The 27,963-nt window shown below is 38.5% G+C and overlaps 1 protein-coding gene across 1 annotated transcript; it reads right to left on the bottom strand.

Annotated features, from left to right (window-relative positions):
- Positions 1-240: 240 nt before the first annotated feature.
- Positions 241-27,957, bottom strand: BtbVII (BTB-protein-VII). The gene is made up of 7 exons (XM_067788681.1): positions 27,849-27,957; positions 26,204-26,622; positions 17,485-17,832; positions 15,828-16,011; positions 13,804-14,048; positions 13,631-13,739; positions 241-3,514 (listed from the first exon to the last, which is right to left on the bottom strand). The coding sequence occupies exons 2-7, from the start codon at positions 26,372-26,374 to the stop codon at positions 2,307-2,309; spliced, it is 2,265 nt and encodes a 754-aa protein (XP_067644782.1). The 5' UTR covers positions 26,375-26,622; positions 27,849-27,957; the 3' UTR covers positions 241-2,306.
- Between the last annotated feature and the right edge of the window lie 6 nt (positions 27,958-27,963).

Here is a 27,963-nt window from a genome sequence, read left to right as displayed (position 1 = left end):
GGCTGATTAAACCTGAAAGTTCGGACGAGCTTCGGCTTTGCTAAAACACTCCATTGGTCGTGCTCTGAATTTAAAGGAATATTTAATATACAAAATTTCTCTAATTGAAAACACATTTTTATAAACAACTTTTTTATAAACTATTTATATTTAGTTTCTTTACACGTATATCGCACATTTATTAAATTTAAGGATAGTATTTGTATATATACTTTTATAATTAATTTCGCTGGTTTGAAATCTAATTCTTATTTTTTATTTAAAAACAATAAGTTTCATAATAAATAGTTACGCAATTAAGTCTATCAGAAGATGGCCCACTGCTCTGTGTGCTTTGTGTTTTATTATTATTAATAACTTAAAATATTTTTCTGTCGACTTTAATGGTCTTATTCACTGTACAAAAAGTTTTTTTCTACAAATAAAAGAAAAAGTTATAAAATACAAAAAAATTGGTATGTATGAATATCTAAAAATCGTATTCATTGTTATAAACACCTGCGAAGCCGCAATATTATTTTTGATTGTTAAGAGAACATGTAGGTTAAGAGAGTACTTAATATCTCTAAATTATTTTGCAACTATAAAATTTTATTGCAAATACATAAATATGTATATTATTAATGTATGTTTAACTAACAACTACATACAATAAGATCATTACTTGAATTAAGTTCTTTTTTTTTTCAAGCTAATGTTCATGCATCAATGTACAAATAATAAAAAATATATTTTTGCTTCTGGAAAACTGTACACACAATTTTTAACATCGTAATATACCCATGCATTTGTATGTTAGGCATTTTGCCAAGAAACATTAAAAAAATATTTACTTAAATAAGCTACATACGATCTTAAAGTTAAACTTCTTCCTTTTAACAATTTCGAACATGCGGCCGCCAATGAAATATTATAGAAACTAGGGGCAATATCAAAATCTTGGCAAGGATACAGCTAGAGCGTTAAACCCTAAACAATTTTAAAGCTCATACACATGTATGTATTGATTTGCCGGTATAAAACAAGCGATATACCAGTAAAAGTTCTTGAAAATAAGTGTATACAAATGGTTTTCTTGTTTTTGTTGTTGCAGCCGTGCTTCGCTCTATCCAATAGGTGCGACTACTCACAAATTGTCATCAATTTGGCAGGGACCCCAGTTAATTTGTTAAATAATAGATGGAATTAAACTAAATATATGAAGAGTTGTTGCTGTTGTATTAACGGCAAAGACAATCCCCGAAGGTTTTGGGAAGTGTTATCGATGTTGCCGTAAAGCACCATTAAGGTACTAGCCCGACCATTTCGGGACCCCCCTAGTTCCATGAGGAGCTTGGGCTCGCCAGAGCCTCGCCTGCTAAATATGTATACGATACACTCATATTTGTAACAGGATTACCCTCGCGTAGGTGAGGTTGACAATTGGGGTGCGGAAGCTTTGAAGCTATAAAGCTTTGTATTGTTGATTACTTTGTAAATGCCAATTTCTGCCTAATTTCTAACTTCCTGCAGATTACTGTTATGCTGCCCGCTTGTTGCTTAGATTTACAACTTTGGCTCTATCCGTTGCCGCTGATTTGAGTTCAAGACAAGTTATCTGAAAATACCCACTGCGAGCAGTACACAAATATTTATTTCACTTTGTTATTTATCAATATTAGTAGTATTCTTTCCCAATGTGCTTGTGATAGATTTTAAATTAAGTACTAATACATACTCATCAATGTAGTATCTATTTTAGTGTGGGAGCGAGTTGATGCTGCTGGAAAAAAGCTTGGTTGTATACTTAGTGCTTTGGGTTTTTCAGCGCATACCTACTCCGCATACGCAACTGGTGCATATTCAAAAAATATCTCTAATATGTATTTACATATTTATGTGTGTTTTCGTTGAGTGTTATTGAGTTGAATTTAATTTTCTATATTGCTATTTCATTGTTTATGTTACTGCGAAGTAGGTCTCTTGACCAATTAGTGTTTTTTCTATATAATTTAAGTTCATGTTATAAATAGCGCTGTACCAGCCGGCGCCCCGCCATGAGCGAGTGCTAGTGGATGTGAATGGGCTAACACTGTATGATTACCACCACCAGTACTACTACCAATCACACCAGCTGCACCACCAGTTACACTGGCAATGGTATGATGTGTCGGTTGTGTTGTTGTTTGTATTATGGCTGTAGTTATTGGATGCGTATGTGTGGTAGCTGCTATTGCTGCCGTATTTTGTTGCTGTGGTTGTTGGTGATGTTGTTGTGCAATATGCATCGAAATTGTCGTCGCAGTGTTTGCACTCGAAACTGAATTCTATATTGAATTAAAGTTAATACTTTGTAAATTCATTGCAGCTGCTGTATTAACATTAATCGTTCCAGCACCAGACGCTGCCCCAACACTAGTCGCATCTATGTACCGCTGTCTAGAGACGGTATGTAGACCAGCTGCGGAAAAATCCATATGTCGAGGATCCAAAAAGTTCATAACACCCATAGCTGGATGTGCGCTACCTGTGCCAGTAGCTGTACCAACATGATGTGGTGTGCACATGACAGATGATGTGGGTGTATCCGCAGAAGGTGGTATTTGCATATTTAATGCAGCTGATTGTGCTGCTGCCGCTGCAACAGCCGCTGTTAAATGTTCATAGTTTTCATTAGTTGTATCATCGTTAGCAGCATTTGGTGGTGTTGGTGATGGTGACATATTTGGCTCTTGCTTAACGACACGCGCTTTAATGCTGGGACGTGAAACTGGATAGCCACGCTTTTTATACTCTAACCACAAAGTGCGATTATTAACGCCATATAGGCGTGCAGCCTTACAAAAACCAATACCACCAGAACGTACTGCCTCTAAGGCGCGTATGAAATTTTCATCACCTTGAGGGTTGACAGAACGTTTACGTTTTGCTACTTGATTGCCACCACTTCCGCTGTTTGTGTTACCAACACTTGAACTGTTGACCACGCCGACCCCACCGACATTATTACCACCCCCAACAGCACTTGTACCTGTATTATTTGCGGAAATATTACTAGCACCACTTCCTGAAGCATTGCCTGTAACATCATTAGTATGTACAGGCGATTGTATGGGTGTGGGACCTTGACTATATACCGATTGTACCATTGATTCGTTGGGTGAAGTCGGTGATAAATTTTGAGCTGCTGAACCAGCTGCACCATAATTACTGACTAGGCTGTTAACAGTTATAATTTGTGGTGAATATGCGGTTGCTGCATTTTGTTGCTGTTGTTGCGCTTGCTGCTGCTGCTGTTGTTGTTGCTGTTGTTGATAGTGTAATTGTTGAAAATGTTGCTGTTGTTGTCCAGCAGCCGATTGCTGGGCTGCTGCATCCTGCGTGTGTTGTCTTTGCTGGTGTTGCGCATTGCTATTGTTTGATGATTGTTGATTACCACCACTGTTACCGCCACCGCTGTTACCAATCAAATTTGGTTGGCAAGTTGATAGTGAAAAGCGCGAATAGTTCGAATCAACGACCGTCCATTGCAGACCTGGGAAGGGGAGAGAGAGAGAGAGTAAGAGTGTGTGAGAGATTTCGTAATTTAAATTTTTTACTAATAACAACCACTACTAGTTTGTAATTTCCATAATATTTACTACGATTACTTTATGACAAAAATGAAATAAAATATCAAAAAGTGGTTCGTTCATTGGATTGAGAGAGGAACAGAGAGTTTGAAGGTAAAAAAAATCAATAATAGTTAAAAAATATACACAGGAATGCTTACTTAAGCTCAGTGTATTTTGATTTAATTTTTTCAACACTTCAATTAGCAATAATCTCACTTTACTTTCTTAATTAAAAGTAACAAATTACAAAATTAAGAATTTTGATCAGACTCTGTGCATAGCTCTCTCCTGATCCCCAAGTACAGCAAGATAGGTCCTTATATTGATCAACTTTACAGTAAAGTTGCGTATTTTTTATTTGTATTTTTTTTTTAATCGCGTAAACTTAAGCAACCAGAAATTAAATAATTTCTTGGGCAAAAGATGAACAATCATTTGACTTAGTACAAAATTTTGCACAATGAACTAGATTGTAGCTTATTATTTTCTTCGGTTATAGATTTGGATATAATTTATATATTATAGACAATCTTATTTTAAACTTATGTACATGAATGTAATCTGGTGAATGGATATTTTTAATGAAAAGGTGAATAATGGTTTAAAAATCCATAACACAATATTAAAATTTATTTTTGATTAGCAAGGCCAACTTTATCATAAGCAACTGTTTTGCGAAAGCGAAATTGATGCGAATGTTGCTCAACACCAGCGGGTTAAGGGGCTTAGAATTTTCCCGCGGTAGATCTGCCCATCGCAGGAGGCGACCTGCAGGTTCTCGTGGCTTTTTTACCTAAAAAGTGCTAATATCCGGAACGTACCGGATCAATATCCGGGTATCGAACTTCAGAAAATACTCCCCAAAACCTTGTGTAAGTATCTTTTGCCATCATCCGGTGGCAAAATCCTGGGCCAGATAAATAATTTTGCATGTAAATGCAACAACAACGATTTGAGCCAGATAAATTCAGATAGAAGTCTGGTTCAACTTGTGAGCCAGATAATTTGTTAATTACTTCTTTTTAGTTTGGCAACGCTGCCTTTAAAAAACCTACTTTTTCAAAAATAGATGTCGCTGCTTAGCCTTTCGCCGTATGAGTTAAATGAAAAACAGCGGCGGCATCTGCCTATCACATTTCACGTGTGCGAAAATTTCACGACATCTGCTTCTCAAGTCTCTCAATGATCCAGAGCATTCCCGTGAGAATTGAGCGTGACCTGGAGCTGTAAAACTCAATGGAAGACGGCATTTATTGCTACAAGAAGAATGTTGCTCCTAAAAAAAATACAAATTGTCACCCTCTTACAAGAAACTTAAATGAAACCCAACTTCAAAGGCAGGAAACGTATTAAATAGCTATTTTCGAAATTTTTTAATATGACCGATAGAAAAAAATTCTCTATTTAATGTTTGAACACAGGAGGCTAATCTATAGACACACGTATGCAAATTAAAATTTCACCCTAACAGATGGCATTAATGTGCATTTAGACAGCTGATTTTAAAAGTTTTGAAAATATTTTATAATTTTGTTTACTTTAAATTTCAAAATTTTTATTTAGGAATAGGGTTTGTTTGGCCGCAAACGGATAGGAGGCAAGGCATACACGTTTCACTAACAGACGAGGCTCTGGCGACCCCAAGCTCCTCATGGAACTTGGGGGTGGGGAGGGAGGGATGGCCTGAAGGTTCAATGTGGCCATATAAATCGTTCCCGAGATGGTCGGGCTAGCACCTTATTACATTAGCACGGATCTGTATCCGACAAAGGACCATCACATCGATAACACTCCCCAAAGCCTTCGGGGAGTAACCTAATCGCTACAACAACAACAACAACAACAACAACAACATACACGTTTGTTTCAGCGGGGAAACATAAAATATATACTGCAGTATTGCTTCTTGCTATTGATGCCGTGTTGTTTTAGGCCATGAAGGTCATGCTAGTGTCAAGATGTCATGGCAGACTTGAATAATTTGGAAATTCACTAGTGTCGTATTGATTTAAGATTACATACGGCGGGTAAGAGATCTTGTGAGTTGTCTTTATAAGTTTTCTTCTTCTAAAAAAATACAAATTGTCACCCTCTTACAAGAAACTTAAATGAAACCCAACTTCAAAGGCAGGAAACGTATTTAATAGCTATTTTCGAAATTTTTTAATATGACCGATAGAAAAAAATTCTCTATTTAATGTTTGAACACAGGAGGCTAATCTATAGACACACATATGCAAATTAAAATTTCACCCTAACAGATGGCATTAATGTGCATTTAGACAGCTGATTTTAAAAGTTTTGAAAATATTTTGTAATTTTGTTTACTTCAAATTTCAAAATTTTTATTTAGGAATAGGGTTTGTTTGGCCGCAAACGGATAGGAGGCAAGGCATACACATTTCACTAACAGACGAGGCTCTGGCGACCCCAAGCTCCTCATGGAACTTGGGGGTGGGGAGGGAGGGATGGCCTGAAGGTTCAATGTGGCCATATAAATCGTTCCCGAGATGGTCGGGCTAGCACCTTATTACATTAGCACGGATCTGTATCCGACAAAGGACCATCACATCGATAACACTCCCCAAAGCCTTCGGGGAGTAACCTAATCGCTACAACAACAACAACAACAACAACAACAACAACAACAACAACATACACGTTTGTTTCAGCGGGGAAACATAAAATATATACTGCAGTATTGCTTCTTGCTATTGATGCCGTGTTGTTTTAGGCCATGAAGGTCATGGTAGTGTCAAGATGTCATGGCAGACTTGAATAATTTGGAAATTCACTAGTGTCGTATTGATTTAAGATTACATACGGCGGGTAAGAGATCTTGTGAGTTGTCTTTATAAGTTTTCTTCATCTCTACACCACGAACGGATTGCATCAACTTTCTGTTTGTAATATATTTGCGGTAGTTGTATAAGCGTGGATGTTGAAGCGACGGTGTGGGAGAGTATTAAACGGCCTTATGTTGTTGTAGCAGTTTCTTCGTCCCATCCAATAGGTGCGACCGATCACAAATTGTCATCAATATCCTCTAACGGAAGTCCAAGGAAACTTGCTGTTTCAACAGGGGCGGACCATCATGAGAGGGGTGTTAGAGGAGTTGTTTCCACATTACAATTGAAGAGATGGTTGGTGCCATGTAGGGACACATTACAAGCAGTACATATGTTTTGTATGTCGGGGTTGATTCTGGATAGGTAAGAGTTTAACCTGTTACAGTATCCAGATCGAAGTTGAGCTAGAGTGACTCGCGTTTCCCTAGGGAGTGTGCGTTCCTCTTCTGCAAGTTTAGGGTATTGTTCTTTGAGTACTGGATTCACCGGGCAACTCCTGACATAGAGATCCGACGCCTGTTTGTGGAGTTTACTGAGGACCTGCTTGTCTTTTTTGGCTTCATACGGCTGTGTCCTCAGGTTCCTTATAGTTAAAGACCGTTTTTTCATTGACTTTGAATCCAACCTGATGCCCATTACATCATCTGCGGCATGATTTATACACATAAACTGAAAGGAAATACACGAAATTGGCAATTCTTTACATAAGCTCAGAACTGCTAAAACTCGTTCAGAAATATTGGGAGGTGTCAAAAAAATGCGCGTACACCCAGGACAACGAATCCGAAAGCGGAAATTAAACAATGTATTTCTGTCAAAAGATATTGTAACGAATTTGCAGCAAATCCTCTTATTTGCAACCCTCTGCTAAGTTCGTATCACTAAACTGTTGAATAAATAACTCCAATATGTAATAATGCAAAATGGCCTTTATTCAAGTACTTCACAATAACACTTGTACTTTGCAACGAATAGCTTACTTAATAACCAAACTGATTGACAGCTCAACTGAAACTCTACTATTCAAAATAATACTGCTATAGCTCGCTAGATAGCGCTTAATCCAAATCTCAAATCAAACTGAATTACTTCTTACTCGCTTGCCCCGCTTTTATAGTTTACGCTGCATACTTCTAGGCTCTTCGATTTCCAGAACTTACTAGTTGTTTCGGCTACAAAATCGCCAGCCACAACTACGTGCACAAATTATTGCTCTCTCTTGTGACAACTCAGATAAGATATATGCATGGGTTTGTGCATTGCCGCTCCGCTGCTCGTATACGTACATATGTGTAGACGCAATTATTTATTCGTTTATGTAGATACTTAAAGATTGAATTATTGATGTGAATGTTTGTAGTTTAGTCTCTCGCGCGCACATAGGCATATAAGTAAATGCATCTGTGTGTGACATCCCTCTGGGCTGCCTTATATATGTATGTGTATACTTGATTTAATTATTAACGTAAATACTGCTTGGCATGGCCTTAAGGCTCCATTACTGATACTTAGCATAGACTTGACTTGACTTGAGAACTGTCACTTACAGTTCTGTTAAATGAACATTGGATGTTACTGATTACTCAAAATTTGGCAACACTTAACTTCACTTAGAAGTCTGTTGAATTTTGATTTTCTATGTAAGTTCTAAGTGACATTTACATTTTGAGATGCAAATTGACATTTATTTAAAAATAAATTTCAACGCTGATTATAATGCCAGATTGTATGCGCCAAGTGGAGTATAATCGTGGCTAAGTTGCCAAGTTTACGCCAAGTCAAGTCAAGTCTATGCTAATTATCAGTAATGGGGGCTTTAGCATCGCCTTAGTGATGCGATAATTTAGTGATGCTAATATCCGTGACAATATTTAAAAAAAAACGGAAAAATAGCCACGGAGCCGAAACCGGGGGTGGTATTCATAGTATTTTTAAGTAGAACACCTTTCTGCATTGGCGGCCTTCGGCTGAGCTTATAAAAAATTACCCTGGGTGGGAACCAACACCGGTTTGGAGATTATTATCTATGAAACGAGATGGCAGCGCCACGACAATAAATTATTTATATATACATCTGGGAACTGTGTTGCCAGAAAATTCTTTATCTTCTTCTTTATTACTTTTTTATCTTTCAATTTCTATACTTTTACGCATTAACTTTAAAATGTAACAATTAACTTATTACATTAATTAAATAAACACTCATATATAAAAGTGGTTTCAGAAGTGTATTTAAAAATGAGCCTTACACCGGAGGATTTAAAAACAGTGTTGGATGCGCTAGCAGGAGCAATCCGAGGAGCTGTGGAGGAGGCTGCACAGAATGCTGCGGCAAATACAAATGTAAATCGTTCGTTGTCACCCAAACCGCCACCGTTTAGTATTACGGAATACAAATCGGAAGATAAATCCTCAGTACAGGATTATTTCACACGTGTAGATTGGGCATTACAGTTGAGCAAGGTTCCAGAAGCGGAACAGCACAAGTTCGTACGTGTACACATGGGGACAGAGCTTAGTACAGCGCTAAAAATTCTTGTTAGCCGAAAAACACCAGACTCGCTCAACTACAGCGAAATAAAAAATATATTGATTCGCCATTTTGATGGCTGTAGGAATAAGTATGCAGAAAGTATCAAGTTCCGACAAAACAAACAAGAAAAGGGAGAGCAGATTTGCAAGTTCGCACATCGGTTAAGAGATGCGGCTGTACACTGTTAGTATGTGGAATTCTGTGGAGTATGCCCAGGAAATAGATCGTAAAATTCAGTCAGGTTTTTACAAGAGAGTGGAGCATTCAGAATGGACCTCAACAACACACGTAGTAGCAAAAAAGAATGGGGGTATTCGCATTACCGGTAATTATAAGTCCACTGTCAATCCAAAAATGATCATCGACGAACACCCGATTCCAAAAGCAGAAGATTTGTTTAATAAAATGAAACACGCTACAATATTTTGTCACTTAGATATAACAGATGCATATACGTATTTAACAATTGAAGATGAGTTTGCGCATGTATTGACATTAAATACAGTGACGCATGGGTTAATACGACCTACTCGTGCGGTATATGGAGCAGCAAATATTCCAGCTATCTGGCAAAGAAAAATGGAGACTGTGTTACAGGGAGTCCCAAATGTTTTAAATTTTTTTGATGATATCTTGGTGTTTGCTGAAAACTTCGAGCAGCTACTGATAGTTTTGGAAACGACACTAAATCATATTAAATCACATGGTTTGCATTTGAACAAGTCAAAGTGTGTCTTTGCGACACCATCGGTGGAGTTCCTTGGCCACCGCATCGACGAACAGGGCATACATAAATCCGAAAACACATTGAAGCGGTACTAAACGCTCCCAAGCCAACGACTTTCGAAGAGTTACAGCTGTTTTTAGGAAAAACCACGTATTATAGCGCATTTATTCCAGATTTGGCCAAAAGTGCACGGCCATTGCGGGATATGCTGAAAAGAGAGAAATTTTACTGGATTAAGGAGGCAAACGCAGCGTTTGCCCTATTGAAAGAGACATTGGTTTCACCCCAAGTGTTGATGCCATACGACCCAACACTACCTGTACTACTGGCAACAGACGCGAGTCCAACAGGACTAGGAGCCGTGCTTTCACACCGTTTAGAGAACGGGACCGAACGACCAATTGCATACGCAAGTCGAACATTGAATGCTACAGAACAACGCTATCCGCAGATTGACAAAGAGGCATTGGCAATTGTGTGTAATCATCGATCATAAGCCATTGTCACAAATATTAGAACCTGACAAATCGCTTCCAGTATTATGCATAAGTAGAATGGCGAACTACGCAGACTTTTTAAGCAGATTTGATTTCGAGGTAGTGTACAAGAGCTCAAAGGCGAACGCGAATGCCGACTATCTTTCACGCGCCCACTTTCAGCCACCGAAATCATTACAAATTAAGCAGTTGCAACAGACAGCCATGACGAATCTAGACGAATATGATGAGTTCGAGCATTCATGATTCGTCAAATCAACCAATTACCACTAAGTTCAGAACACATAGCAAGAGAGTCCAGAAAAGATGAACGAATGGGTAAAATAATTAAACTACTGGAAAGTGGCCAGTGCTTGAAAAGGGCAGGGTACAAATCCCCAGAAGTCAATTATAAGTTGTCCTCCGGATGTTTGACGTTCGAACATCGTGTTGTTATTCCACCAAAATAACGAAACAAACCGACAAAAAGTGAGGATCATCATTGGGAATACCCCAAGGGACCATGGGAACGTATTCATATCGACTATGCGGGGCCTTTCGAGGGAGCGATGTTGCTGGTAATCTCGGACGTATGCAGTAAGTGGTTAGAAGTGAGAGTTACTAAATCTATAACAGCAACGGCGACATTTGCGTTGTTGGACGAAGTGTTTGCGGCTTAAGGCGTGCCGCTACCTGTCGTTTCTGATAATGGAACAAATTTCACTTCTGCAGAATTTAACAAATTTCTGACAGCAGTTGGTGTTAAATATCACAAATATTCAGCGCCGTATCACCCAGCAACTAACGGACAAGCAGAGCGTAGCGTACAAACAGTCAAGAAAGCATTGAAAGCGATGGGTACTACGAGTAGTTCATTAAAGACAAATTTGAATGAATTTTTGAGGCAATACAAAAACGCACCGCATGCAACCACAGGGTCATCACCAGCACTACTATTTATGGGGCGACAGTTGCGCACAAGGTTGAATCTGATTCGACCAGAGGAAATTTCAAAGAAGGTAGAAGAGAAGCAATACGTAAAGTCCAAGAAAACTATTAGAGTTTGAACCAAATCAAAATGTTTACTTTTTGTCTGGAAATCCACGAATTTGTAAGTGGCTCAGGGGAACCATAAACGCACGTCTAGGTGATCTGCACTATGAAATACTCTTCAATGGGAAAAGTGTAAAACGGCATGTGGACCAAATACGCAAAGCCCCGGTTGGACCTGATAAAACAGCTCGGGAAGTTGATTATTACAAGGAGAGGTTATCAACCGAAGACAACACTAATGAAACCGAGGCATCAGCTGAAGTAGATAGCACTGAAGCAATAACTCAACCGGTGGTTACTGAAACGGCGCAAAACGAATCGTGGGGATCGGAAGATTTTGAAGGCTTTGCTTCGGCCAATAGTACAATAGGGCAAAATCCCACATCGACACCGCATACAACACCCGAAACAAGTAGGATACCTCAAATTCCACGGAGATCAACCAGACAGACAAGGGCACCTGTCGTATACTCACCTTAGCCCTTGCAGAGGAGGGAAAAATGTTATGTATGAAACGATATGGCAGCGCCACGACAATAAATTATTTATATATACATCTGGTAACTGTGTTGCTAGAACATTCTTTATCTTCTTCTTTATTACTTTTTATCTTTCAATTGATATACTTTTACGCATTAACTTTAAAATGTAACAAGTAACGTATATCATTAATTAAATAAACACTCATATATAAAAGAGATCAAAACTAAATCCGAGCAGATCGCTTTACCTCAGTTTTTTTTTGTGGGTACTACAAAATCATCAAATTACAACAACCACATGACAATTTTTTATTTCTTTTGCAAATACCTTTGGAGCGAGATACTTCTTGTAAGACAATGGACACATTCAGTCTATGTGACATCCTCATGAACCGGCCATATGAGATCCTCATGAAACATAGCCTAACCTAACTATGGAGAGATATATAATTTTCAAATTCCGCTTTCGGATTTGTGGTCCTGGGTCCAAAGCGCGCTTTTTTACATCTCTCCCGATAATTTTTGGACGAGTTTTAGCAGTTGTAAGCTAAATTAAAGAATTACCGTGTATTCAAAAAATTATTTGCCTCAACACCGATAATGCAAATTAGATGTCCTATTTGTCTACTGTATATTGCTCGTGATCTGAAGAATATTAACCCAAAATTTAAATTTTCTGTATATATCGTACTAAGATATTGTTACGAATGTTAGCAACACTAAGGGGTACTGCCATCTCTATGCCGATGCTAAGCAGTGACGTGAATGCACATCAATAATTTAATCATTTTGTCTACACCTATGTTCGTACACGCAGCGGAGAAGAGATGCACAAACAAATGCAGATATCTTATCTGAGATGCTCCAAAAGGTATGCAATTGTCATTGTGGAAGTGTCGCTCACACATACAAGCGCATGGGGTATGAGAGAAGCTATATAAATTATACATCTGTAGTTGTAGCTGAGAAATATATAACTAACTAGTAAGTTCCGGAATTAGAAAAGCCTAGAAATATGCAACGAGGAGGTCGGACAGTATAATAGGGCGACAACAGTGGAGGCGAGAAATCAGTTTCATTTAAGCTATCAGTCAGTTTGGTTATTAAGCAAGCTAGTTGCAAACTATAAGTGTTATTGTGAAGTTCTTTAATAAAGGCCATGTTTCCATTTTTCAATATTGGAGTTATTTATTCAACAGTTTAGCGATACGAACGTTAGCAGAAGATTGCAAATAAGGGGAATTGCAGTAAATTCGTTACAATATCTTTATACATAAAACTAACGGTTGTACACCTTTGAAGTGCCGAAACGCCATTATATCAATGACAAAAATTGTGTTAGTGGATTTTGATGGTGTGGGCCCTGAAAAGTATACTTAGTCAAGGAAATCAATCTTCACCAATGAAATTATTACACAGGCATTCATATTTAACCGAATATTTTCACAGAAAATTGATTATATCTTAATATTCCTAAACTAAAAAAAAAGGGATTTAAACATCGACTACAGGCCTGAAATGAAGTGGTATTCAAAATTGGGTTGTAAGGAATTACATATCATACCAAAAAGATTCGCAGCAAAAAGAATAACATAGATCTGTTAGCATAAATCGATTGATTATCAAGTACTATCGTCATGATTGTATATATTTTTGAGCTAAAGTCGTCAGTCTGATTTTGAGTTGACTTTTTTTTGGTTTATGGTGCGATATATTAATGAATTTTGGCAAAATCGATTCATTTCCAACTATCATCAGATTGTTTTTGTAAAAATGTGTATATTTTTGAGCTTATATTGAGTTATAAATTTTTTGGTTCATGATGCGACATATTAATAACGTTTGTGTATGTTAGTGAAATTTGATAAGTACATATAGGGTGCAGAAAAATACCTAAAAGCTAAAATATCTACTTACCAGAGTGAGAGGATTGAGAATTTGGTGCATCATGTTCAGATGGGGTTGTAGCACCAGAAATATCCAATGGTATTGATTGCTGTACGGAGCTCATATCAACTTCCGGTTTCTGTTTAAATAAAAAAACATAAATTAATGATATTTTTTAACTAAAAAATTCATATTTTCATTACAATATGCATATGAACATGTGCATGACCATCATCTAAACTATCATCATGTTGATGTGGATCTACATTGGTGCTGGTTGATTCTTTTAACAATTTTGTTGTGTGTAGCGAGTTAGTTGGCATACCACTTATAGCATTAGCTCCAAACGACATTTGTCCCATCTGTGTAAGGCTTATACCGCCAGTAGGGTTTCCGCTATCCAGTGAACTATTGTGCTGTTCTTCTGAGTTGGTACGATCTCCAGATCCTAAAAGTAGAGAATATATATTTTTTCTAATTACAAGCATGCAAATAAAAAAATGTCATACACCTAGATTTAAAGTTATTTATTAATTTTTACGGCCAAAATCAAATTCCAGTTCAAGCTCCTGTGAAACGCACAGCCGATGGCAGTCCCGCCCTTATTTGTTTTCAACTAAAAATAACCTATTTTGTAATCAATTTTCTTTATTAATGCAATGATGTTTTTAAGTTCAAGTTAAGCATGTTCGTTGTTATATCCCTAATTATCTGTATCAAGCGTTTGTTATTAGGAAAACATAAAGTTGTGTTAGAAAGTATAATCGAAGCCAGTAGTAGTGTAAAGAATTTTGGGGGTTCCTGGTTATTTTGCAGCTTCTGTTAACGTTCGAATCTCTGAACTGTCGAATAAATAACTCAAATGTTCAGTATAGGTTAGGTTAGGTTGAACTGGCCGGTCAATAAAGACGTCACAAGACTGAATGTGTCTATAGTGTTACCGGAATTTTTTTGACGACCAAACGGAAGAACCCCAATCAGGTGCCAGAACATATTTTATAGAATAACTCTGTCCCTTTGGCAAATACTAGCAGCTTTCTAGGACCCAGCTTCATTGCTGCCTCGAGATCTGGCAACTCTGCCGCCCCTAATAGCTAGAACCTTGACCTGGCGAGCGCAGGACACGAGCACAAAACGTGGTCAACCGTTTCTTCCCTTGCTGTTTCTGACGAGCCCTAACTTATAAGCATGTTTGGGACGTCTATCGTCGACTCAGCGAGTGTTGCCCCTCCTTTTGTCAACTAATCGGCCTTTTCGTTACCTTCTATCTGTTTATGTCCGGGAACCCAGTAAAGATGTTTTTCCCGGCCTAAACGCAGCCTTACTATCAATATATATATATATATATTGATGCGACTGTAGCTTAAGCGCGCTTCCTCCAGAATTTATGCTGCTTTCTATAATGCTATAATTTCCGCCTGAAAAACGCTGCAGTAATCTGGCAGTCTGTAGGATCTACTTATTTATTCAGTATAACAAAACTTTCTTAATTAGACTACTTTGGGAGTAGTACTTCGCAATACTCGCGTACTTCGCTAAAGCGTGTTAAAATAAAACTTATCACTTGCACCGTGCTGCTTTTATACTCTCAGTTAGCCTCGTTCACCTATTTCTCCTAAGGTCTAGACTTTTCACGAACATGGATGGCTTCTAGAACAGTTGTATCTCATACTTGGTTATTTAGCTATATCTGTAGTTTATGATTTTCTTCTAGCTATATACATGTGTATGTGTGAGTAACAGCTTCTGCTCTTAGGTGATGATAAAGTGATGTGTGAATGTTTCTCTTTCTTCTTCGCTGACTAGATATGTGCATGTGAAATAATCTCTTCGCTTCAAGCTGCTCGTTATGTGTGAAACATTCTTCGTTGCCTTCTATGTATGTGTGTAAAAATGGCTTACTGTCATTGTTTTTATTTACTAACAGCATAGTGATGTAAGAAAAGCTAATATTTGCCACAATAGGTTATAGAATATCTGTATGTGAAGGTTGGCTTGAGACAGTAAAGGGGTTTAAGATCAAACAAGCCAAGCAGAGGAAGAAGACATGTAACATAGTGGGGAAGAAAAATTGGATGAGAGTGATGAGAAGTAAAAGGAAAATTGTTCGAATATATTATTTAAAAACACAATGTGGTAACTGGGAGTTGGGCGAATGCTCTGCATTTTGGCAAGCTGCTGTTATTACATGAGAAAATAATATATAATAATTTTAAAATTGACATACCATTATTTGAAGATTTTCGAAGACGTTTTCGTCTAGTAGCCGGAGATGCTCCTGAGCCTAAAGGAGATGGAGTTCGCCGTAATTGATGATGCTGTTGCTGTGATGTTTGCGTTTGGTTGTTTTGTTGTTGTTGGTGGTGATGGGATTGAAATTGTGTCTCACTGTGCTGATGGTGATGCTGTTGCTATTTCATAAAGGAGAAATGGCAATAAAAATACCAGAGTTAGGCTTAAAATACATATACTCATTTCTTTTTAATGAAATAGTTTTAAGAAACAATTATGAATTTTGTAAATTGTACTATACAATGAATTAGGCTTTTTTGGCCGTAATAAATAAAATAATAATAATAATAATACTATCATGGCGGGTTATTTTCTGAAAAAAAGTCCCCCCTGTTGGTTTTTCGAAGTTCACTCATAAGTTTACGTTACTAAATATTTCTCATTGAATAAGAAAAAGAAATCCATTAAAAGTGACAATTTATGAAAGCAACATGGGCATAACATTTTTCCAGAAAAGAAAATGCTATCAATTTCAATACAATTTTATAACATATTTCTGGAGTAAGAATAAATAGCATGAGATTATACGTAAAAAGGCGTAATCTTCCAGAATATAAAGAAATTTAAGTTAAAATGTAAACTTAAAAAGCAATTATATCTTCCAGAATATAAAGAAATTTAAGTTAAAATGTAAACTTAAAAAGCAATTATGTTCACAAAAACCCCGTCTTGGTTGAAAATCAGTTCGATGTGTTGTTGCCTAAACTCGAAAAATAAAGTAATAATTAATTATGTATGTAAAATTTAGCCAAATGGAATAGAACAACAGGGAAGGCAACATCGTGCCAGTACCCAACAAACATTTACGCTTGAGTCACATTAAAACTCTAGTTGATAACTAGCATGCTTTTCAAAACTCAAGCGCTGTTTTTCTACAGCGGCTTAACTTTATAATCATAGCGTTCTTAACAAAAAGGCTTTGTTTTTTTGTATGGGAGTTATTGCTGTTTCTCAAGTTGAGGAAAAGATAGTTCTCAACTTATACTCAAATGTCATTCTGTTATTGGATATACACTGTAATGCTTCATTCATGAAACCAACAACTGGTTTATTTCTAAACAATAAACAGCTTTGATGCTGCTTCCTTTGAGAACATTTTTATTTTCAGCCAATATTGTGTATTAATTGGAGAAATATATAGAGAATACACTAATAGTTCCGAAATACTTTGCCACAAGTCTTAAAATATTTCAAGCTTTGTAATTCCAGTTTAAAAATCTCAGTATTTTGGTAAATTATAATATATACATATACAACTCCCCTCATAGGGGAGTTCAGGATTTTGTGCAATTCGTCTAGCATCATTGCATAGCAAACTTTCGTAGCATATCTTTCACAGTACACTAACCAAATACATAGCTATGCATTTGCTACGTCATTGCAAAACTGCAATATCAAAAACCGTAGCCTTTTTAGTATTAAATAGCAAATAAGCAACTGTAACCAAAACAAAAAGCAAATACAAAATTTAAAATGAAAAAGCTCTTCACGATCAGTGGCTTGTATTTGCTATAGCGACGTTTTCAACTTCAAATGCATAAAATTCTGAACTTCCTTATTGAATAATTTAAAAGAGAGTTGTAAGCGGTTACCTCCCATAGCGCATCATTCATGCTACCTCCAGCACTACTGCCCAAGCCACCGCTAGCAACACCACTACTACTTTGTCCATTGCTACCAGAACTACCGCTACCCATTAGATCGGCGGGTTCACTCGATGATTTGCTTTCAGATTTTGTTAAATTGGCAGGATCGGTGGGCATTTCAGCTAGTCCTTTAATTTTAAGCATCTCGGCCGTTTTTAGAATATGTGGTAACTGTTCCTGTGATACGTTCACTTCACCATAGTACATGAAATCAACCATAGTTTTAAGATCATCATATTGTACATCTTTTAGTATTACAATAGGATGTTGACAGGGATTCGATGTAAAGAGAGTCTGAAATATAACATGAAAATGTGATAATATTGGCGAGAATTAAAAGTATAAAAAGTTATGTTATTAGTGATATGAATCCCCGCGTTCCCATGGGTATTGATCCACATAGATCACATTGTTGTTGCATTAGCAAGTTAAGTTTTTATCGGGACCTGGATCAATTAAAAAAAAGTAATGAAATTTGAAAAATGCAGGTATTTAGATCATATGCAAATTATTCTGTTTGAAGTTGAACATTTTTATCTCGGGAAGGATTTGGTATGACCACATGAAACCTTCTAGGCCATGCAAACTCACACCCCCTAGATTCATCAGTTCGGGGTCGCTAGAGCCTTGGGTGTTAACGAAACAGGTTTCGCCACGGGTAGGTGAGGTTGACAATTGGGTTTGAGAAGCTATATATTGCGCTGACAAACCTTAAGAGGGTTGCGCTACACAACCACTTGAATCAATTTGGTATTTTAGTCGCTTTAGTTAGGGGTGAGCTGTTGGCGGATCAAATAGAGGACGCGGCATTATACACGATATACGGCACGACACGTATGATAGAGAATTGTCATAGCTCGCTAGACGTCTCCATCGTAACCACTGGGCTCGCAAACTGCGTCAATTGGCAGCCGGTGGTAATATTGACATCCGACCAACTACCCATACTTCTCTCGCTTGAGCAATCAGGCGAATTCATCACAATTGAGAAAAGAACATTCATCAGTCTTAAAAAGAAAAGTAGGACAAATATAAAGCATAAACAGATAACAACTTCGCTGCCCTCCCAATCCCAATCCCCACAGATGTCCGTCAAAGGGAAATTTGAAAAATGTATGTATTTAGTTCATATGCGAACTATTCTGTTTAAAGTTGAACATTTTAGTCTCGGGAACGATTTGGTATGACCACATGAAACCTGCAATCGTGTAGGTCAGGGAAACAGACTCTTAGTCCCTACCTCCGTTTGCACCGTTTGCCAGCACAGAATATATATGTTTGCGATAACCGCCCAATGCAGCTCCTGCCTTGGGTGGTACCACTTTCCTAGATGTTCTGGTCTCCGCGACGGCAACCCCCCGACGGGTTTCATCGCGCCATGTTGCCAGGTCGCAAACCCAAATCATCCGGGTACCCCAAGGTTTGCCCAAGGACGCCCAGTCCCAGGGCCACAACAGCAATTGCGTCCTGGCCTTCCTCAACCCAGGCGTAGTCACCCGTCACTTACCCCCAGATTGGCGACGTCTCCCCCTATGCACTTCAGAATTCTGCAGTTAAACTGTAATGGACTAACTGGAAAGATTACGGAGATAGTCGATTTCATGAAGCGGCACTATGCTGCGATTCAAGAGACTAAACTCACAGCAAGATCTGCACTGCAGACCTGCTCTGGGCATTATTATTATTATTATTATTTATTTATATATAAAAAACTTGTAAAAATAAAAAAGAAGCAATACATGGAAAATAAAATAGCGCTTAATTGCAACAATCAGAAACTAATGTGGAAATGTTTTAAAGATGCCATACACATGAGTCATGACACAGCCCAAGTAAAACGTATAGTAATAAATAGTACAGTTATTGAAGGAGACCCCGATATCGCGACCCATTTGAATCAGTTCTTTGTCGAGAGCATCACAACAATATGTAATACCATTGAACCAGCTACATCAGATGAGGCCACAGAGGATATTAGGGGGTGTTTTTGAACTGAAGCAAATAAATGTGGAACAGCTGTTGAGAACAGCAACTAATTTAAAAAATAAGTATGGAGGAAAAAAACTGGAACAGAAGGTGTATATAAAGACAGTATGGAATATTTGGGATGCGCTTATACATGTATTGTTAATGAGAGCTTTAGAGAAGGTGTAGTCCCAGCATGCTGGAAAACATCGACAGGGATACCAGTTGAAAAAGTTAAAGGGACTGAAAAACCAGAGGAAATACGGCCTATTAATACGTTGCCTAGTGATGAAAAGATTTTAGAGAAAATCGTAAAAGACCAGCTTCTCGATTACCTGAATAAAAATCAAATTATTATATGTGAACAATCAGGGTTCAGAACTAAACACTCTTGTGAAAGCGCTCTAAACCTGGTTATAGCGGAATGGAAACAAAGCCTATCAAACAAGTTAGTAACAGTGTCGGTCTTTCTGGACCTAAAATGGCATTTGAAACCATCGACAGGGTCATCCTACTAAGGAAACTGCATAATATTGGGGTAAGTAATACAGCACTGCGGTGGTTTAAAAGCTACCTTACTGGCAGAAAACAGAAAACCATAATTAGAAGCACATCGTCGCCGGAAGTTGATGTTGACATAGGTCTTCCACAAGGATCTATTCTTGCTGCAATATTATTCATTGTATATATAAACGATATAAAGAGCTGTCTTAGCCACTGCAAGATACGACTCTTCGCAGATGATGCATTATTGACAATAAGTTGTTCGTCGGAGATAGAAGCTATAACTAAAATGCAAGCGGACTTGAATGCTGTTTATAACTGGTTGTGTCAAAATAAGCTTAAAATAAATATTGAAAAAACGAAATGGATGACCATGAGAAGAAAGAATGCAGAAGAAAATAATTTAGCCTTGAAAATAGCAAATAGTACCATACAAAAAGTTAAAGAAATTAAATACCTAGGAATTATAATTGATGAGAAACTTAAGTTCAATGAGCATCTTAAGTATACAGAGGCAAAGATATCAAAAAAAATTGGATTTATGTTCCGGACATGCAAGCACGTCATAGGTCCATTATAGAACCTCATTTCATATACTGCCCTACGATATTATTCATGTTAGCCGACTCGAACATCGCAAAACTACAGGTGAAACAAAATAAAGCAATGCGGTTTATTCTTAGAAAACGATATGATACCCCAATACATGAAATGTTAGAAAGTTTAAATTGGCTGAGTGTAAAGCAACTCATTGTATACTACACTCTAAAATTCATACACAACATGAAACTAGGCAACCTGCCGAAATATTTAAATGACCGAGTAACATACAACAACGAGGTTCATGACTACCACACAAGAAACAGGAATAACTTCCGTCTGCCAGCTGTTCGATCAGAATTCGACAAGAACAATATATACTACGAGGGATTGAGAGAGTACAATGATCTACCATTTGAAATAAAACAATGTCCAAATATCAATAAATTTAACAAATTATTATATAACTATTGCAAAGCACTACCATTTAGATAATGATCTCATACATACATGTACCTAATTTAGGTCTACAAGACTGTAAATAAATAAATAAATAAATAAATTATTACGGCGTTTTAAGCCTAAAACTTAGATTATTACAAATTTTTAAATACATTTTAATAATAATAGGATTCTAGCGTTTGGGGTGTCGGAATGCATGAGATTCCGATCAGCACGGGAACTGGTGGTCCCAACGGGCGAGTCTTGGAGTCATATTATTGGTAGGTTGGAAGGACGTGTTCTCAATCCTGCCCTACTCCAAAACGTATGATTACCCAGTTTTATTATTTATGCTGTCTTTATAATGTCCATAGAAAAGATCGCGAGAGCGGAAATGGAGGCGGCCTCGCGTTTATCGTACACCACTCTGTGCAATATTATATATTTGATCCTGGCATCGACCCTAGGGACAATGTCTTAGAACGTCAAGGCCTATCTGTCCGGTCAGGCGATGCAAACCTAGGCATAATCAACATCTACATCCCTCCTGCCACCTGCTACCACAGTGGATACCGGCCTAATATCAGAGCCTTACTCACTGGCAACAATCGCATAATCTTAGGCGATTTGAATGCCCATCACGATCTATGGCATTCAAATTTGCGGGCGGACAGTAGGGGTGAGATGTTAGCGGATCAAATAGAAGAAACGACGTTCTGCACAATAAACGGAGACGACCCCACACGTATGGTAGGAAGCTGTTACAGTTCGCCAGATATCTCAATCGTGAGCGCAGAATTCGTAAACTGCGTCAACTGGCAGCCGATGGTAACATTGGCATCCGACCACCTGCCTATACTTATTTCGCTCGAGCGTGCCGCCGACTTCATCGTCACCGAAAAACGCACTTTCATAAACTTTAAAAAAGGAAAGTGGGAAGAATATAAATATTTTACAGACAACCTCTTTGCTGCCCTCCCTATCCCGACTGATGCCCGCCAAGGGGAGCGTGCCTTCCGCAAGGTCATTGAATCCGCCTCGGCACGTTTCATTCCCGCCGGGAGAATTCCCGAATTCCGGCCCACTTCCCGGCGGAGGCCGCAAACTTAGCGAGATAACGTGACCTTATAAGACAGCTTAATCCAGGCGACCCCCAAATAAGGGATATAAACCAACGCATCAGATTGCTTGTGGATGAACACAAGCGGGCGAAATGGGAGGAGCACCTAAGAGGTTGTAACCTCTCTACCGGTGTGGGTAAACTTTGGTCCACCGTAAATTCCCTATCGAATCCGACTAAGCACAAAGACAAAGTTTCGTCTTCTTTGGCGACAAAGTGCTGTCGGATGCGAAGAAATGCGCGAGCGCTTTCTGCCGACAATATATAATGCATTCTACGGTCGACAAAGATAGACGGAGGGCCAGCAGACACGCACATAAACACAAATCCAGCGCGTTACCAATCACCATCACCGCTAAAGAGGTTGAGGACGCCATAGCCATGCCGATGCCTAAAAGCCTAGGTAAAGAGGGTTTCAAATATTTAGCACAGGTCTTCAACCTGTCTCTTTCCACCTTTGTCATACCAGAGAAATGGAAAATGGCCAAGGTGGTTCCGCTACTAAAGCCTGGTAAACCAGCTAACATAGGAGATTCGTATCGTCCGATATTTCTCCTATCGCCAGTAGCAAAGACGCTTGAAGCCATTTTGCTCCCTTATTTCCAAGCAAATTTGCAGCTAGCCTCTCCTCAGCATCGCTTCAGAAAATTCCATAGCACTACCACCGCGCTAGCTGCCATTAGCACCCAGATAAATTGCGGTTTAAATCAAAACCCCCACCATAGAACAGTACTCGTAGCGCTAGACCTATCAAAAGCTTTTGATACGGTCAAACATGGCTCGTTACTGCAAGACCTGGAAGGGTCTACCCTTCCCCCATGTCTTAAAAGGTGGACCGCAAATTATCTGGGTGGTCGGCAGGCATCGGTGCAATTTAGAAACGAAACATCAAAACCAAGGAGGATTTATCAGGGTGGTCCTATCCCCACTTTTGTTTAATTTCTACATATCTAAGCTACCTTCACCACCGGAAGGAGTCACAATCGTTTCCTACGCCGATGACTGCACAATAATGGCCACAGGCGCAGGCCCACAAATCGATGAGCTATGCAATAAAATAAACGGCTACCTCCCTGATCTCTCCAGTTTTTTCGCCTCGCGAAACCTGGCATTATCACCGACTAAATCTTCCGCGACCTTATTTACAACACGGACGTCCCAAATGTGGACCATTTTGAACATCCACGTCGATGGTACTACGCTACCGACTGTCCTACACCCCAAAATCTCGGGTGTGACGTTTGATCAGGATCTACATTTTGGCGTGCACGCAGACGCAATTGTTCCGAGAATTCAAAGCCGTAACAAAATCCTCAAATCCCTCGCTGGCAGTACCTGGGGAAAAGATAAAGAAACGCTCATGACTACATACAAAGCAATTAGCCAGCCGATTACGTGCTACGCGGCACCCATATGGTCGCCAAGCCTAAAAATTACCCACTGGAAGAAGCTACAGGCCTGCCAAAATACTGCTCTCAGAATTGCCACGGGCTGTCTTCTTATGTCCCCAGAACACCATCTGCATAATGAGGCGAGAATACTCCCCATCAGGGAGAGAAATGAGATGCTGACCAAACACCAGAAACCTGGGCATCCCAACAGACATCTGGTTGATGAACCAGCACCGCCTAGGGGCTTAAGGAGTCATCTCCGTAAGCATTTTGAGGAAATGCGGCACCTGAGAACCCAGCCATACGAAGCGAAAAAACACAAGCAGGTCCTTGGTGTACTCCACAAATAGGCGTCGGACCTTTATGCCGGGAATTGCCCGGTGAATCCAGTACTCGCGGAAGAGGAACGCATACTCCCCAGGGAAACGCGTGTCACTCTTGCTCAACTTCGTTCTGGATACTGTAACAGGTTAAACTCTTACCTATCCACAATCAACCCCGAGAAACAAAATGTATGCCCCGCTTGCAATGTGTCCCCACATGACACCAACCATCTGTTTAATTGTAATGTGGACCAACGCCTCTAACACCCCTTTCCTTATGTTCCACCCCTGTTGAAACAGCAAGTTTCCTTGGACTCCCGTTAGAGGATATTGATGACAATTTGTGATCGGTCGCGGCTGTTAGGTGGGGCGAAGCACTGCTACAACAACAACAACCACATGAAACCTTCTAAGCCATCCGCCCTCACACCCCCTAGATTCATCAGGAGTTCGGTGTCGCCAGAGCCTCGGGTGTTAATTAAACAGGTTTCGCCACGGGAAGGTGAGGTTGACAATTGGGTTGGATAAGCTATATATTGCGCTGACAATCCTAAAGAGGTTGCGCTACACAACCCCTTGAATCAATTTGGTATTTTAGTCGCTTTAGTTAGGGGTGAGCTGTTGTCGGATCAAATAGATGACGCGGCATTATACACGATATACGGCACGAGACGTATGATAGAGAATTGTCATAGCTCACCAGACATCTCCATCGTAACATCAGAGCTCGCAAACTGCATTAATTGGCAGCCGGTGGTAATATTGACATCCGACCAACTACCCATACGTCTCTCACTTGAGCGATCAGGCGAATTCATAACAATTGACAAAACAACATTTATCAGCTTTAAAAAAGAAAGTAGGACAAATATAAAGCATAAACAGATAACATCTTCGCTGCCCTCCCAATCCAAACCCCACAGATGTCCGTCAAAGGGAACGTGCTTTCCGCAAGGTCGCTGAGACAGCGGTAGCTCGTTTTATTCACATTGGAGGAATTCTAAAGAACTGTAACCTATCTGCCGGTGTAGGCAAGCTATGGTCAAACGTAGTCTTTCTTTCAAATCTGACTAAGGACAACAATAAAGTATCCATCGAATTCCTCAGTCGAAAAATCCAGATGGCAGCGGGTCTCCTAATATCACCATCACCACAGAGGTTAAAAAAAGCCATCAAACTTCCTAAACTAACCTGCCACTTGCCAATCACCAGAATCGAAAGTTACATAGCGCCACTAGCGCGCTAAACGTAATCAACATAGAAATAAATTGCGGACTGAAGCAAAACCACACAATAGAATAGTACTCGAAGCGCAGGCCTTATCCAAAGCCACAGTCAATGACAGTCTAAAAAGGACTGCTAATTATGTAACAAAAACCTTAAGTCGCTCGGTGGCAGGACTAGGGGCAAAGACAAAGAAACGCTCGAAGGCCTGCCGTTAATATACACTGCGTTGTTGTATTAACGATAAAGAAATTCCCCGAAGGTTTTGGGGAGTATTATCGATGTTGATGGTCCTTTGCCAAATATAGATTCGGTACGTCCCGGTAACCATTAAAGTACTATCCCGACCATTTCGGGAAGGATGAATATGACCACTTTAACCTTTCTAGGCCATACCGCCTATGTATGGCAATGGAGGAATAGAAAGATTTTTCAATTGTATGAATGCACAATGGTCATGGCAATAAAACGAATAGGGAGTTATAGTTTTTCAGAACTTTCTGTACCAATCATAACATATATATTGCTTTTTGATAATTAAAACAGGCCAAAAAGCCTACCGAAGTCTGCTTACAAACTACTACTACAACTACTGGGATTTTAAGCGCCTGGAATATAACTGCTGTGGTGTACCTAATATACGCCATCCGGGACAGTTGTTATGAATTATGGAACAGAGCTAATAAAAATAAACGAAATAAAATTAAAATTGTTATAAACAATTATTCCCTAGCACCAACACATGTTCAGGATTCCCCCTTGGATGGGGCAAAGCACTGCTACAACAAGAAAAAGAACAACAGAAAACATTAATTTCAAAGTCAATTAAAGATTTTATGAACGAAAAGGTGTCTATAGGGTCCAATTTATCAAGGCGAGCTTAAACTACTGTTTAAGTAACAGGTATTTAGCCCGTAATTTTCAACAGAGCGAGTTGAAACTGCCACGAAAGTTGAGTTCAGTTTAATCTTGCTACGTTGGGTGTTTGCATACACTTTTCGTACTCTTTTCAGTTAAGCCGGCAAGGTGGCAGGGGTGGCAATAGTAACCTTTAACTGGTACTGTAAAAACAAGCCTAAAAGGAAACCATCGTACATATGTATATGTACAACCCTTTAATCTGATACATATTTTCATAATATAAACAATACACTTACTTGAAAATATGAGCTGCATGCTGAAAGTACAATTTTGTGTGCTTGAAGTTGTCGACCTTCTGCTGCCAAAGTTACATCTACCAATGTTCCATTGTGTAGCAACGAAGAGCATACCGAAATGAAATTCGGCTGGTGGTTATTCCAGCGCAAACAAAATTGTTGCACGGACATGGTCAGGTTGTTTGACCGAGGTCGGAGGCAAAGTATTCGTTGTTGTCGGTATCAATAATCTTTAATTTTTGTGTATTTCCTATACTTTTCAAATATGTATAAATGTTTTTCTCAATTCAAAAACAGGAGTTTTGTTTTGCAACTATATGCAACCTCTTCCAATTGACGTTTGAGTATGGTCGATAAGACAAAAAAGATATTTTGAATTTATTTATTGAGATAGAGCAGCACGCCGTCACATGGTGTAACTAAAAAATGGGAAAACTAAATTAAATTTAATATATAGCTCAATTTTGTAGTGCAAATTTGTCCCATCGGCATAAATTGCATGTTCCTTTGTTTAGTCGTTTTTGCTGCGTATACACATTTGTTCTATCAATAATGCAAAAACAATAAAGACACGCTAGCGCTTTTAACTGTATTGAGTTTCTTAATAGGCAAAAAAATAATAATAAAGAAAATCTATGTACGTAACGAAATTTAATAGTTTTATTCGCGTGTTTGTGTGAAAAGACCTTGAATGACGTCATTGCCGCGTATTTTTCAATATAAAGAAAACAGCCCGATCAGAAATTTTAACTATACGGCACTTTTTAAATCTTTCCAATTGTTTCATATGCACTGCACTGAATTGTATCCGCACACTTGCTCAGATGTCTAGCGAGACAGGACCTTTTGTCTCTTGCCTTTCAATTTTTATTTTATTTCCATCAGCACATTCATTATCTATCACATATAGGGTATAATCACGAGTTTCGAATATGTTTAATATACTTAAATATTTGCAAAAAAAAACATGACTAGAAAAGTTTTCTCCAACACTGCTTTAGTCCTTGAACTTTGATGAATGAAAATTCAAGAGTAACTGGGGAAACACTTTCGGCGATATACAAATTGATGTGCATAGATACATACACAATTCTTGCTATTAAATATATAAATGCAAATATAATATTTTGATATTCCATTGCACATATTTCTCAATATATAGGTTTATTAAGACTGCTAAATATTTTTATATAAATTACATGTTTAAATTTAGTTATCGAGTTTTATTTTTTCATTTCCCATTCTTCTTCTAGTTCTTAGTAAATGCAACCGTGCACTGAAACGACCAAGAACTCACGAAGTGCAAAAGCTGCCATGTTCGTCGTTGCTTAGATTTGCACGAATTACCTTTTTGATATCTCAATTTTCGATTTTGCATAATTCATTATTTTACGTCCAAAATTGTACTTAAGATTTTCTCTAGTTTCACTCAAAGTTCTTGTGATTTTAACTAAATAAACTGTTTGAAAAGACCCCGCCACACGTTTGACAATTGACCAAAGAAACAAAATACAAAATGGCGCGGTCGCACAGAATTTTCACTACAACGCACAGCACACCTTTATCAAACTAACCATTTACGGCTTACAATAATTAATTAGTTTGAATTTAAATAATTTCACATATGCTCACTAGCTCTACAAACCTTTACCGCAATTTCATTAAGTATATATGCAATTATTATTTTTAATTTATTGCGAAAAGCATATCTTACAATTCCTTCTTAGGATAGCACAGCAAAAGAAAACCAAAATTGAAAA

Source organism: Eurosta solidaginis, chromosome 5 (assembly GCF_040869045.1).
Source record: "Eurosta solidaginis isolate ZX-2024a chromosome 5, ASM4086904v1, whole genome shotgun sequence".
NCBI classification, from domain to species: Eukaryota; Metazoa; Arthropoda; class Insecta; order Diptera; family Tephritidae; genus Eurosta; species Eurosta solidaginis.
The sequence above is the reverse complement of the archived record's forward strand: the minus strand, read 5'-3'. Positions and strand labels throughout refer to the sequence as shown.

Excerpts from the sequence above, each read along its gene's own strand:
- BtbVII (XM_067788681.1), bottom strand. The coding sequence starts at position 26,374 with ATGTCCGTGCAACAATTTTGTTTGCGCTGGAATAACCACCAGCCGAAT. Across the intron at positions 14,049-15,827 it reads TCGAAAATCTTCAAATAATG|GATCTGGAGATCGTACCAAC; the intron begins GTATGTCAATTT and ends CTCTACTTTTAG. Across the intron at positions 13,740-13,803 it reads CACATGTTCATATGCATATT|AAACCGGAAGTTGATATGAG; the intron begins GTAATGAAAATA and ends TTATTTAAACAG.